At 34.6% G+C, this 15,834-nt stretch overlaps 1 protein-coding gene across 1 annotated transcript; it reads left to right on the top strand.

The window, feature by feature from the left end:
- The first annotated feature begins 11,423 nt into the window (after nucleotides 1–11,423).
- On the top strand, nucleotides 11,424–12,677 carry LOC146949952 (uncharacterized). The gene has a single exon (XM_085748594.1). The coding sequence runs from the start codon at nucleotides 11,424–11,426 to the stop codon at nucleotides 12,675–12,677; it is 1,254 nt and encodes a 417-aa protein (XP_085604720.1).
- Nucleotides 12,678–15,834: the final 3,157 nt, after the last annotated feature.

Genomic DNA, 15,834 nt, shown 5'->3' with positions numbered 1-15,834 from the left:
TTTGCATATAATTATGTAAAAATAAAATTACATGTAATCATTTTAGATGTTGCATCAAATAGTTGAATGGAAAGATGTGGTTTGAGAGAAGATATGTTGCAGTTGAATTATTTTTTTCCTTCAAAATATATGCAAATAGCCGCTATGACGTGGCATGATTCAGATACCCCCTGTAATATGATACTAACATTCAGAGCACGTGGCGCTTCCAGATGGGTAGTGAACAGTGAAGGTGAGAAAATCGGGTGTGGTTATGGTGCATAAGGAGATCCTTATGCACCGTGCATAATTGCTTTCTACACCCAACATAATTGCTTTCTACATCCCAAGTGAAAAGAATTATTTGGGGTCAAGCCCACTATAAAATCTATTTATTTGTGGGCCTAATAAAGCCTCATATTATAATTTTTTTAAAACCGCTTTCTACACCCAACTTATTAGGATCACTTTTTTAAAACCGCTTATTCAAAACAGCTTATTTATGCAAAACAGCTTATTTGTTCAAAACAGCATATTCAAAACAGCTTATTTATACAAAACAGCTTATTCCGATATCATTTTAAAAAACAACTTATTCAAAACAACTTATTTATGCAAAACAATATATTTATGCAAAACAACTTATTCAAAACAGCTTACTTATGCAAAACAGGTTATTCGAAACAACTTATTTATACAAAATAGCTTATTTGTGCAAAACAACTTATTCAAAACAACTTATTTATACAAAACAGCTTATTTGTGCAAAACAGCTTATTCAAAACAGCTTATTTATACAAAACAACTTATTCCGATTTCATTTTAAAAAACAACTTATCCCAAACAACTTATTTATGCAAAACAACATATTTATGCAAAAAAAACTTATTCAAAACAGCTTATTTATGCAAAACAGCTTATTCGAAACAACTTATTTATACAAAATAGCTTATTTGTGCAAAACAGCTTATTCAAAACAATTTATTTATACAAAACAGCTTATTTGTGCAAAACAACTTATTCAAAACAGCTTATTTATACAAAACAGCTTATTCCGATTTCATTTTAAAAAACAACTTATTCAAAACAACTTATTTATGCAAACCAACATATTTATGCAAAACAACTTATTCAAAACAGTTTATTTATGCAAAACAGCTTATTCGAAACAACTTATTTATACAAAATAGCTTATTTGTGCAAAACAGCTTATTCAAAACAACTTATTTATACAAAACAGCTTATTTGTGCAAAACAGCTTATTCAAAACAGCTTATTTATACAAAACAGCTTATTCCGATTTCATTTTAAAAAACAACTTATTCAAAACAACTTATTTATGCAAAACAACATATTTATGCAAAACAACTTATTCAAAACAATTTATTTATGCATAACAGCTTATTCAAAACAACTTATTTATACAAAATAGCTTATTTGTGCAAAACAGCTTATTCAAAACAACTTATTTATACAAAACAGCTTATTTGTACAAAACAGCTTATTCAAAACAGCTTATTTATACAAAACAGCTTATTCGAAACAACTTATTTATACAAAATAGCTTATTTGTGCAAAACATCTTATTCAAAACAACTTATTTATACAAAACAACTTATTTGTGCAAAACAACTATTTTGCACAAAATAAGCTGTTTTGAATAAGCTTTTTATGAGTTAGAGAGAGAAATGAGTATGGATTATGAGTTTCTTTACTGGAACGTTGTTTAACACTGAAATTATTACTGAAACCATAATTATGGTTTAATGGTTTTGATAATCATGTATGTGAAACCAAGATAATTGTGTAATGGTTTTTAATGAAATTATTATTGTTAGATGGTTTTGAATAATGATTAAGATGTTATACACTGAAATTATTACTGAAACCATAATTATGGTTTAATGGTTTTGATAGTCTTCTATGAGAAACCAAAATAATTGTCTAATGGTTTTGTTATGGCTATGGTTTCTGTGAGTTGGTTTCAAAACCATTTTGCTGTGGAAATGGTTTCTGTGAGTTGTACTCCAAAACCATTTTGCAGTGAAAATGGTTTCTGTGGTCTCCAAAACCATTTTACTGTCGAAATGGTTTCTGTGAGTTGTACTCCAAAACCATTAGATGTACTTAATGGTTTTGAATTTTCTTTTTCATCAATTCACAGCAAGAAACCTTCGCCGGAAAAGACAGAGGAGACGAATCCATCGCAAACACAAAGTCCATTTTCGAAAATCACTCTCCCTAATCATATTCTCCTCATTAAGACCAACCTTTTTCCTCAAATAAACATGTTGAGATTTAAGTCTCTTATACGCTCCATTCAAACGATTCCTCTTCAATTTCTCATCCTTAACCTCACACTTCAACAATTCAACTTCTTCAACCAATTTCCTACACAAACCCTCATTCTCATCACACAAATTGAGATTTCCACTATAAACCATACTTAATATAAAACAATAAGTTAGGTATTTGAAAGGGAATATTTCCATCTTGTAAAGAAAATTCAACAAATCAGTCATCAAACATTCTAAAATTGACAAAGACTATTGAGAGAAAGAGACACAGGGAGAAAGACACAAAGATATGAAAGTTTCTGCAAATTAATTAAAAACCTAGAAATGAAAATCATGTTCCTGAGACAATCACAGCGAATTCTAACTGTACAGAAACAAATTGGTACCCAGAAAGGGGAACCCAAGAACATGTCTAAAACAATGTTGAGATATGAAAATTTCTGCAAATTAATTAAAAACCTAGAAATGAAAAACATGTCTAAAACAATGTTGAGAAATTAACAAGCTCACAACACTGTGATTCGTCCAGGGTCAAACAACAACGAATTGGATATTGCCATAACCACAGATCAAAATCACGTGAAGAAAAAACAAGAGGAAACCGAATCTAGTGCTTCTTCTAGGAGCAAAACCGAAGTGAAGTTTACTGAGTTTATGTGTTTCTGTGACGGAGAAGGTGTTGAAACTACTAGAAACGGTGTCGTCGACAAAGGAAGGGAGGTCGGAGATATGCGAAGCGCCGTCGTGTGTGGCAGCGATAGTGAACAAGAAGTTGTTACGACGGAGCACGCGGTTACAATACTGTGGAGTGTGTGTTATAAGGAAGCACAAGATTATAACACCTGTCCTTGATCTAATGGTTCTGATTTGCTTATGCACCATGCATAAGGAAATCCTTATGCATAATAACTTTTGCCGAGAAAAACATAGGAGGGTTGAATTGGGTCGGTCTCTTTTCGTGGTTTGGTATATTTTCTTAAGGTAAATTGTAACACCCCGTTTTCCCAACTTAAAAATTTTCATAAATAAAATCAGAGTTTTTCATCATAAAACGAAATGTCACATTTCTTAAAAATCATAAATGGAATAAATAATAATTTATCCTTCAAAACGTTCAACAACATAATATTTAAAACTTCGCAGCGGAATAGTTTGACAACTTAAATAATCTTTGGCACAAGGGCCTCAATATAAAATCTCATAAAACTTAGTTCAACATCAATTCTTGAAAGATTCATAAAGTAATACGCAAGGAACAGAAAGTAAAGACATAATCCCATCCCGTTACGTATCAGAGCACCTAAGACTCACACACTTGTGAGAAGTCCACTTACGACCGCAACTAATCTTGGTTACCTGCAAGTTACCCATACGAAGAGCAACATTTTCAAGCAAAGGGGTGAGATTTCACCAAACAACAATATTAAGCATATAATTCATCAATCACATTTAACAACTTAAACTTCATCAACTAGTATCATTAATTTTCCTACATTAGTCATAAACTTCATCTTATATTATCATAATAAATAATCATAAACATCATATATCATCTTAATCATAACATCATATATCACCTTAATCATAACATCATCACATATCATCATTAGTAAACATGTAGCATCTTATCATAAATCACATAGCATCATATCATAAATCACATATCATCTTATCATAAACAACTTCATAATCAATCTTCATAAGCAACTTCATAATCAATCATCATAAACATCATAATCATTCATCATCTTAAGCATCATAATCATTCATAAAGCACTTCATTAATAGCTCATCAACTTGACATCTTAACATCTTAAGAACTCGACAACTTGACATCTTAACATCTTAACAACTCGATAACTTTGAAGTGGAAGAAATAGTCACAAGAAAGGGGGGGTTTGAATTGTGACCCTTTTTAATTTTAATTCTGAAAGAAAATAGTTACTCAAGAAAATTCTTGGTAAGGGTTAAGCAGGTAATAATATAATTTAAATAAATAATTAAGTAATAAATAAACAGGACCAGAGAACTCTGGATTATATAACTGAAATGAATAAAGTAATACAAGGACCAGAAGATTCTGGAATGAGTAAATGAAATAAATAAAGCAGTAAAGTGACCAGAGTACTCTGGATATATAACTGAAATAAATAAAGCAATAAAGTGACCAGAGAACTCTGGATATATAACTGAAATAAATAAAGCGATAAAGTGACCAGAGAACTTTGGATATATAACTGAAATAAATAAAGCGATAAAGTGATCAGAGAACTCTGGATATATGACTGGAATAAATAAAACAATAGAAGGACCAGAGAACTCTAGAAAGTTAGTTAGAAGTGATAGTGTGTGTGTATATATGGTGTAAAAATAAAAGAGAAAGAGAGAGAGAAAGAAGAATAACACAGGAGAGTTATCCTGGTTCACCAAACCCGGCTACTTCCAGTCCCCACACTTCGTGTGAGATTATCCACTATAGTATACAGTTGGTAGAAACTTCTATAAGGTCTTGATCACACCAAATCAGTCCAGTACACCTGTATTATCAACCTCAGCAGGCTTCTACAATTCTTGATAACACAAGAAAGGTTGGAACTTTCCTATCTCAAACTATTAAGCCCAATAGACTTGAGATCTAGGTTATCACTTTGTAGGATGATTTTTTGGATCTAATGTCTCAAACAAGAATAAGAAAGATGTTGTTTGGATCTAGCGTCTCAAACAAAAATATGTAGGATGTTGTTTGGATCTTTGTGTCTCAAACAAACTATCCTTTTACAAATACAAACTCAAAAAGATGTTCTCAATGAATGAGATAGAGATGATAAATATAGTGAAAGATTATGGAGTTTGCTTTGTGTTTGTTTAAAGAGATTGATGAAGAGATTGATTTCTTTAGCTTTGAGAGAGAGAGAGATATCAAAGCTTTTATCAAAACTCTTGCTTTTAACCTTCATAGCCTTCCTCTATTTATAGGAATGAGAGACTTGCTGCCCACTGCATAAAAGAGCTGTTGGGACACGTTTTTCTATGTAGAATGTGCTTCCTTTAGTTGCTTGGAGAGAAAGCATGAAATTTTGCACTTGCAGAACGTTCTCCAGAACGTTCTCTGCATGCAGATAGACTTGAGAAATTTTTGACACGCTTTTGCTAGCTGTAATGAGTTGTAAAAGTGCAACCAGCTGTTCTCTTGATTGTAGAAGCTTGGAGGCCACTTATGATGATGTCATCTTGATGTCATTGCATGATGTCATAAGATGATGTCTTTGATGATGTCATATGGTAGTAACTTTGGAGACATATTCCTTAATGGGCTTTGCTTCAAATGGATCAAAAATCATTAAGGCCCAAGACAAATTCTTGTATTGGATTTATGTCATGCTTTCCATTTTGATGACTTGTCTTTTGATGAAAATTATTTATTTGCTTTGTGAACAGTGACCAGAACGTTCTCCAGAACATTCTCACTGAAACATTCTCACAAAACACATTAGTGAATAACAAAATAATAATTGTAATATTTTTGTTATCTTTTAAAACATCAAATGAGGATGTTTTCTTCACTTTGTATGACAAGAATGATATTTGTAGGAACATGAGAAACCTTTCTCAAAGTCAAAATTCCTTTGATTGATTTATATTCTTCAAATCATATCTTGAATAGTGATGTAAGATTCTTGGATCATCATAAGTCTTTTATGATATCCAAGCGTATGATCATGAATTTTCTTCTTTGATATCAATATCATTAATGAATGACTTGATAAATAATTTATTTATGAATTGGTTTCTCTTCAAAGTTGATTCCAATCATTTTGATGAAATGATGAGAATAATTTCAAGTGTAATATGAATCCTCATCATGAGAACATTCTTTCATCAGAGTTGTTAATGTTCTCTTCTATATGAGATGACAATACATTCTCAGTTAATTAACCTTGAATTAGTTTGTTGATGAAGTGATTTATCTCAATGTTTCTTCTCCATTGAGTATCTTTGAGATGTTTTAGTTTTAGGCATGCATGTAATCATGAAGGTACATTCAATCATTCTCTTGAATGAAACTTTTGTGTCTTTTCCTTAAACTCTTTTAGAAGCTATTTGAAGATCATTCCTTTCAAATAGTAACCCTTTATTCCTCGAATCTTTAAGGCTTTGTTGAAAACAATGTGGTGATGAGGATGAGTCAATTGATCATAAAATTCATCTTCTTGTTCAATCTTCAATCAACACTCATTTGATTCAAACAATATTCTTTTTATATCTTCTTTGAGATTGTGATACTACTGTTTTGGTATTCTTTCAATGAGTATATACATGCACTTGTAAGAGACTTCTTTCTTGTCAACTTCTGTGAAAAGACTCAAGTGCAAACATCAGTAGATCACCATTCATAAAACTTAGTGTTTATTCCATAAGGTTTGTTATCATTAAAACATTCATCAAAAAGATTTTTGTTTCAACAAACTTGACATCTTAACATCTTAACAACTTCGACTCGACTATGCAACTTCAACTTCTCAAATCATCTTGACAAATGCAAATGCATGTGGTACCATTCTAGGGCATAAGCCCTCATCGTCGTTGAGCATAAATATATTCATAGGGCATAAGCCCTCATCATCGTGGTTGAGCAAAAGCTCCAGGGCATGAGTCCTCATCTTTAAATGAGTATGCATGGACTCAACATCTTACGTCTTAGAAACTTCATGAACATCTATGACATCTTAACAACTTGACGACTTCATAACGACTCGACGACTTAACAACTTCATATCATCTTAACGTCCTAACATCTTAACATCTTAGCATCTTAAAACATCATATATAATTCACATTAATACTCATATAACAATATCACATTGATAATATTAACAACAACATGACAACACACAATTAATTCATCATATATCATCGTATTCAAGTATCAACAATTCATCATGCATCTTTGTAAGAACATAAATAATCATGCACACCATATTTTCATGTCAAACCCAGGCTACTGGAAAGATATCAAAATTATCAACAACTTTCATGTTTACAACAAAGATCAATTCAAAACAGAAACATATGAACAAAATGCAAAAACATGAAACAGAGAATGCTGTCACCGTACAATTTTGCTAAGACCTCCTTGGAGTATTTTCATCATAACTCAAAAACTAAAAATCATATTCACCACTGGAAAGCTAACAAAATTATCTAAAACTTTCATTTTTACGCCTAAGACCAATTCTGTACCGATCAATACCAATTTTCATTTTAAATTCGGAAAAGTTGTGCTGAAAGTCCGTAAAAATTCACTGTGACCTACGTGCAGTAATTTGACCATAACTCAAGTTCTTTAAATCCTTTTGAAGTCAAACCAACGACATTAGAAAACTAACATCCATAACTACAACTTTCGTGTTTACATCTAAAGCCAATTCAAAACTGAAATGTGTGAAAAAGATGCAAAAATATTAAACAGAGAATGCTGTCAGAGATAGCTCTCGGGAAAACTCCAATTTTCATCCCAAAATCCCAATTTTGAATCCCCTAAGCCCAAATTTGGCCCCAAAGTTTGTTTAAACGTTTCTAAACATGAAAAGACTCCCAAATCCATATAAAACTTGAACTAAAACACTCTTTCAACAAAAATCACCATTTGACCCATTTTTCATGAAAACCTTCAAGAACAACATAAATTCACTTCAAGTTCTATGATTATGATTACCCATTACATCAATCATTAATAAAAACTGTCATACCCCAAATTTTGACCAGTAGATCCTACATTCATACACCGACACGTGTCATTTGACCCTGATCAGTATTTGACTTTTCAGTAAAAAATTTCGACAGAGAGGTATTTTAAAATACCTCATTTTTAGTTTCGAGTCGGGCCCTCTTCTCTCAAATTTTCATTTTTTATTTAAATTTTAGTTTCCATCTTTTATTAACTTTAAAGTTTTTTTTAATCTTTATTTTAATCTCATTTTTGTTTTTTATTTTAGTCCTTCTATATTTTTATTTTTTAATTTTTTTATGTCCAAAACAAATCCAAAAGTGACATAAAGCATGACATCATGGCATGACATTATCATATTACTTCATGAAAAGCAAATTGCACAATTGCAGCTTGCACTCACGCGTGAAGCTTCTCCATATGCTAGCTGGATTTTTTTCGGCATGTGCTAAAATCAATTGCTTACTCTCTACACAATATTTTGGAGCGCAAATCATTTTGAAACAAAAGCAAGGCAGCTGTTCTTTGAAGTGGGCAGCAAGCATATCACCTCTATAAATAGAGGAAAGCCATGAAGCATCGAAGGGGAGAAAGGAACACAACAAAAGCAATTATCTCTCAAATACAAATATCATTCACTTACAAAATCCTTTCAAACCAAACAAACACATAAACCCTCACAAAATAATCGATCCAAACACCCACAACAAAAGGTAGTTTTAGATCTAGGGTTTATAGTTTTTGTATATAAATATAAAAAAAAAAAAAAAAAAAGAGAAGTGAGTAGGAGAAGGGCAAGATTCGAAACAAAAAAAATATAAAAAAAATAGGTTTCCGGCGGCGGCGCCGCCACCTAAGGTGGCCGGCCACCGCGCCGAAAACCCATCCGACCACCATCTCCCATCGGAGAAGAAGAGAGAAGTGAGAGCTTCTCTCACTAGAAATAGAGAAGAAAGAGAAAGAAAATGGGAAATGAGGGTCTTTGAAGCAAAAACAGAATTTATACTAATCCCTTAGGCCCATTTTCGCAATTCTCACCCAAGCCCAGTGCTCTTTTCTGCTCTTTTTCCAGTTCTCTACAGTTTTGCTATTTTAATCCCCCATTGCTGTTATTGCACCCCCTCCCTGCATCGCATTTTATTTTATTCGTGCATTTCAATTCCGTTTATCGTTTTATTTTCTTCCAATGCATTTTTAATATGGTTAATCTCTTTTATTTTCCTCTCATGCATTTTTATTTTTGCATTACATTTTATTGTCTACTATGATCATATGCATATTTTTTTCATTAAATACACACCTCAATCCAGAGTGCTCGGGTGCATTTTAGTTTTCATGCATTTTTATTTTATTTTCGCATTACATTCTATTATCTACTATTATCATATGCATATTTAAATTTTGTCATTAAATACACACCTCAATCCAGAGTGCTCTGATCCCAAATCAACTGTTAATATTATATTATTCTCCAGAGCACTCTGGTCCTTGTTAATTAAATCAATCCAGAGTGCTCTGGTCCTAAATCAACTGTTAATGTTATATTTCTGCTTATTAATCATTCTCCAGAGTATTCTGGTTCGTGCTAAAATAACCTCATATTTCAGCTTAATATCATTTTTCTCATTCTGCTTATATAATTTTCATATCATTATTCAAAATAACAAAAACATTCAAATGATCAAAAATCACAAAAAATATTTTCATAAACAAACCTTGATCCTAAATCAAGTGATCGTGCATTTTTATTTTCTTTCTTAATCAAATCATCAATCAATTTAATTCTAATTTGAGTCATCTTTCTTTCAATATAAAAAAAATACAATCAAATTCCAATTTGCCATTTGGCTTTTCATTTTAAAACCTTTTTTCAAAACTCATAAAAAACACAAAACAAATCAAACGTCAATTTCTATCCCGAACTACGAGGTTTTGATCCCTCACGGGTACGTAGGCAAAGGACATGCGTCCTTCCAAATCAATAAAAAATGTAGATAAATTAGGTCTCTATTTTCTTTCATCATTGCAAATTTCATTTTTTAAAGCAAGCAAGTTTATAGCACAAAAGTTAAATAAAATCAAGAGGTTCTCGTAGAGTACTACGAATATTTAGGGTGCTTAACACCTTCCCTAAATATAACCAACCCCCGAACCCTTAATCCCTAAAAATGTGGTATTTGAACCTTTTTCCACTTTCTCTTGAAAAGAATTAAATGTTCAGTCGTGAAATCAAAAGTGGGTCGAACGCCAAACAAATGGCATTTCGACCAGTCCGAAAAATGACGCGACAGAAATGGCGACTTCACTGGGGATGAAAAGTAAGAGGGTTGAGCCTAACTTGCCTTTATTTAAAATTTTTGCTATAAACTTGGTAAAAAAAAATTATTATAAAAGATGGAAATTACGTGTATATTTGTTCTCCTTTTTTCTTTATCATTTCTTAACGTGAGTGGTGAGATAAGTCCTACACCCGGGCTTGAGTGAAATATAAGATAGGACGGGGTACACTCATAGTGCCATACCAGGAGCAGTCATGTGCTATGTGTGCATGTGATATGACCCCACTCAATGGAGGTCTTTCAAAGTAATATTATGTCACCATGAGCATTCGTGATTGACATTATTATTTTTGAATGACTGTCGAAGTTGAGAACCTTAGAGTTACCCTTAACCCATCTTGGCCTTTTTAGGACGTAGTGCGGTGGCTGAACCAAGAGCATTCTTGACTTTAGTTGTCACGCGATACTACACTCAAACTAGACTTCCTTATGGATGACATTGGACTAGGAGCATTCCTATACACCGATACATTCATAAGGGTAGTTGTAATTTGGGAACTTGGTAGAACCTGTGATACAAGTGCAAATTAAACCATAGTCCTTACCAAATGGCGTTGTTATCCTTGGCTCCAACATATGGACTTAAATCTCACCTTGTTTTCACTGTTTGTATAGCATAATCATGCATACATGCATACATTCATAAAAAAAAAATTCCATCAAAACATCAAAGGACTTAGATAAGTCGTCTTGTAAACATCAGAGGTATAGACCTTGTAAAGGAGGAACACCAAGAAATACAAACTAAAAAAAATTCTTAACTAAGCTTTTGCTTTTGTTAAGAACTTCCTTGGTTTCTTACCTTTTGAAAATAGAACAGATTGCAATATCTTTACAAATTTTCAAAGGAAATCATGTTCATTTGCGGTGTTTAAAATTCACCTTGACAAATCCTTCAATAAACAATTTTTTTTACATATTCTGCATAAGCATTTCATACATCATGTGCATTTTATAAATTCAAAGTCTCACACAATTTTCTTTTCTATAGAAGGTCAACTCATTTCAAACAAAGTGGCCCGACATACTCAGAAAAGACCTACTCGCATTCATCGCACTCGAGCTTACATCAGAAGAAAGATGTCATCCACAAAACAAGAAAATGTTGAGCTTAGAGGGGAAGTTGATCGTCTAAAGCTTGAGTTGGAAAAGCTGTCAATCATGATGGACGTTATAATGACTGAAAGGGAACAAGCAGTAGCCTCCGAGCCAATTCCTAACGGGGTCATTTCCGCTACGGCTGAGGGTATTTCACAGCCAATCGCTACTGCTGCGGCATCTACTGGAATTTTGCAATCTCTTGAGGTGGGATGCTCATCAGGTAACATGTACAATGAGGGTTTCCATCCTCCGGGTCCTGAAAGATTTACTTTTAACCCTCTGTATGACATGCCAAAAGGTTATCCATGGGGTATGCCACGTATGCCTAACGAAGGTCTTCGTCCCGGGGCTAATGAAATCCCATTTCCTTACGGTCAACAGTTTCCCCATGCCACTATAACACAAGCAGGACCTGCTATCCATGCAACTCAGCAAGAGGAAGGACAAATTTATCATTCGGGTAGTGTACTGGGTAATGATCGAATGGGCAACATGGAAGAGAAATTGGAAGCAGTACAGAAAGAGTTGAGGAACGTTCGTGGTAAAGAGGTGTTTAATCAGAATGTGCATGACCTCTGTTTGGTCTCAGACGTGGTAATACCACATAAGTTCAAGACACCGACTTTCGAGAAGTACACGGGAGAAACTTGCCCGCAAATGCACTTAACCATGTACGTAAGGAAGATGACGACTCACAAGAAAAACGAGCCCCTGCTTATCCATTGTTTCCAGGACAGTCTGGCTGGTCCTGCACATACTTGGTACATGAATTTGAAGAGTGTTACTTCTTTTGAGGAACTGGCAGACGCTTTCCTCCAGCAGTACAAATACAACTCATTTATGGCACCTAATAGGAAGGAGCTGCAATCAATGACACAGGGCCATAAAGAGTCCTTCAAAGAATATGTTCAACGCTTTATCCAAAAGTCTGCTCAAATCCGCCCATCTCTGGATGAAAAGGAAATATCTGATTTATTCTATGAAACTCTGAGCCCTTTTTACTCAGAGAAGATGCTTGCATCTGCTTCGCAAAAGTTTACTGACATGGTAGACATGGGGGTGCGCATTGAAGATTGGGCCCAGAAGGGACATATGGCTAAAGAAAGTGGCCCATCGAGTGGTTTATCAGGTGACTCATCAGGTGGTTTATCCAGTGGTAATAGGAAATTTGGAAATGGATATCCGAGGAAGAATGCTCAAGATGTAGGCATGGTGGCTTATGGAGGATATTAGCCTGTGTATTCAATCTATCCCTATATTGCCAACATCGCACCACAAAGACCACCAAGGCCTCAGGGACCTCCACAATATTATCCACCATTGTACCAACCGAATCATCAACCACGTAACCCTCAACAATTCCACCAGCAACCATATTACTATCCACCACCTCAACAACAGCATCGTCCTCAAGCTCAACAACAACCTCGCCCTCCTAGAAACCAATTCCTTCCTATACCTATGTTGTATAAGGATTTGTTGCCCTCCCTACTTACAAGAAATCTAGTACAAACCAGGCCTCCACCTCGCATGCAAAATCCTTTACCTGCATGGTATCGTGCCGACCGCAACTGCAAATTCCATCAAGGGGCACCAGGACACGACATTGAACATTGTTTGGCTCTTAAGGATGAGGTCCAGAAACTAATTCAGAGCAAGGATTTATCATTCACGGACCCGGATCCAAATGTGCAAGTCAATCCGCTACCAAATCATAATATCTAGTGTTTGTGACACATGGAATGTCCAGCCGCAGTCGGATCATCATCGATACTTCCTTCCGCTACTCAATTGTTCAAGAAATATGTTTACTTGTTTTATGTTTTTTTTCAAGAAAAAAAATCCTTTCGTCCTGCCCGAACTTAAGTGAACTTGTGTAGGGCTTTCTGCTTCATGTATTTTTCATCATTAATAAAAAGGCGCTTTGATTCCGACTTTGCTTTTGTTTTATGCTTTTTCTGGAAAAATGGTAATACAAGAAAAAAAAAACCAAAAAAAAATATTTTCCTTTAAGTCACTTCTGCATATCAGTATAATCGTATATATCAATAATCAAATCATGCATTAATAAACCCGTTGAACACTTTAACCCGGTACTCTCTCTCGACTTTGAGTTCTTTGTATTCGAGGCTGAAGAGAAGGATGATGAAGGAGTTTCCAATAAGATATACTGCCTGCTGGGGCATCTTGGCCATCGAAGCTGCAAATATCAAGAAAGATTGTCCTGAAGAGGACTTTCATGCACAAGAACTGGCACGAGATGCTACAATTTGCCTTGCATGGGTATTGTACTTCAGTACACACGTCAATAGGGGCAATCCCCCTCCATCCCTCAGTATACAACGTAAAGGAAATGTTTCTCATGGAGATCAAAGTCCCGTCAACGGAAGTTCCAATAAAAGATTTAAAAGTGTTACCGCCGTATGTCTTGGACAGTTATATCAAAAGGATAAAGCAAGTATGCGACAAAGAAGGTTTGTCCCCGCGAATGTCAAGAAAGTGGCTTCGTGCTCAAAATATATTACTCGATTCCAGGGGCAAATGGATGCCAATTCACAATGGATGGTAGCAAGTGAATACCGATGCAGTCAAGAAATACTCTGTTAAAATGAAAAAGCTTGATAAGTCGCAAACCTGAAAGGGCGACTTAATAAAAAAAGAGTGTCTCGATGGACTGTAAACCTGAAAGGGCGGTCTATGCAAAAGTTAGAGACATGAACAAAAATAAATATCCTGATAGGTTGAAACCCGCAAGGGCGATCTATGCAAAAGTTAAGGATCATAACAAAGTAACTGCATCAGGTCGGACATGACTCACTTGGGGCATTTCAACTGTCAAAAGGATCTCCAATATGAAGCATCTGCAAATCAATGACTCGGAACAGGGGAATTCAAAGTTATTAGGGAGAACAGTGATTATTGTGTTCAATGTACCTTCCCCATATAATTACCATTTTCCAAACCTTTTAATCCGTGGAGCCACGCCTTTGGCAGGTCACCACTCTTTTTACGTTAATTTGAGCATGTGCCCATTTATTTGAAATTCTCATTTATTCTGTTTGCAAAATTTTCTTCCATTTTTGATGTTAATACTTAAAGCAAAAAAAAATTAAAAATTATTATTTTCAAAATTTTTCATGCCTTTTGAAATGCATAAACAACAGTTACATTTTCTTTTAACTCATGAGCAGTAGAAACATACATCAACATTCGTCTCAAGGGCAGTTAAACTCTGCAAGTTAAGCATGACCAAAAGTTGTGGGATGTCCTCGGTCAAAAAAAAAAAAAAGAGCTCGCTAAGTCGAAAGCCCGAAAGGACGGCTTAGGCAAAAAATGAGCGTCCCGGTGGATTGAAAACCTGAAAAGGCGATCCCCGCAAAAGTTAGGGATTTTAAGAAGAAAAAAAAAAGAGAAAAAAAAAACAAGGACAGGGGCATCACATTTCGAGTGGGCCAAACGAAAGAATGCACTTTATACTGGTTGGATTAATGGCGACTTCAGCTAGTGATTTGTTTGAAGGGCTGTACCCCGACAGTGGTTGATTCATCCCCAAGTGATGTTATTCCCCAATAAAGAGTGTCGATTGCTTGTAACGTGATGTCAGGCCGCTTTCTTAGGACCTGCCCAATCTTGTCTCAACAGTCTTACCATTATACTGTCATACGAGTCTCATACGCATACATTCATTCATGCATACATAGCACGCATGCAAATATCATTCATACTTAGTTGCATTATTTGTCTATGTCTTACTACAATGCATAAAAAAAACGTCATCCCCAAAGTGTCTAATTCATAAATGTCACCAATCAGTTTGTATTCAAGTGGCAGGTCCCATCCCGTCAAATAATCACTTTACCAATGCTCTATTTGCTGTATTTTCGTCTTTTACCACGGGCTGTTGGTAATAGACAAGCTTTATTTTCTGTATTTCCGTCTTTTTACCATGGGCAGCTTGTAATAGACAAGCTTTATTCTCTGTATTTCCGTCTTTTTACCACGGGCAGCTGGTAATAGACAAGCTTTGTTTTCCGTATTTTCGTCTTTTACCACGGGCAGCTGGTAATAGACAAGCTTTATCTTCTGTATTTTCGTCTTTATCGCGGGCAGTTGGTAACAGACAACTTTATTCCTCCCCAGTGATACCTATCAGTTCGTTCCTCAATCAGTTTATTTTCGTTGTCATACATTCATAATTGCATCGCATGCATTCATATCATTATATTCATAAGCATTGCATTCTCAGCATTTCAACTGGTTAAAATTGGTGTACTTAGTATTTAAGTCTCTTCGACCCGTTGATTTAAAAACTTCATATTTTTAAATCCCGTGACGAAGAAACTTAAATAGGGGCATCTGTCATACCCCAAATTTTGACCAGTAGATCCTA

The sequence above is a fragment of the Medicago sativa genome, chromosome 2 (assembly GCF_051527215.1).
Source record: "Medicago sativa cultivar Bolivia chromosome 2, Bolivia_mono, whole genome shotgun sequence".
Classification (NCBI taxonomy): domain Eukaryota; kingdom Viridiplantae; phylum Streptophyta; class Magnoliopsida; order Fabales; family Fabaceae; genus Medicago; species Medicago sativa.
The sequence above is the reverse complement of the archived record's forward strand: the minus strand, read 5'-3'. Positions and strand labels throughout refer to the sequence as shown.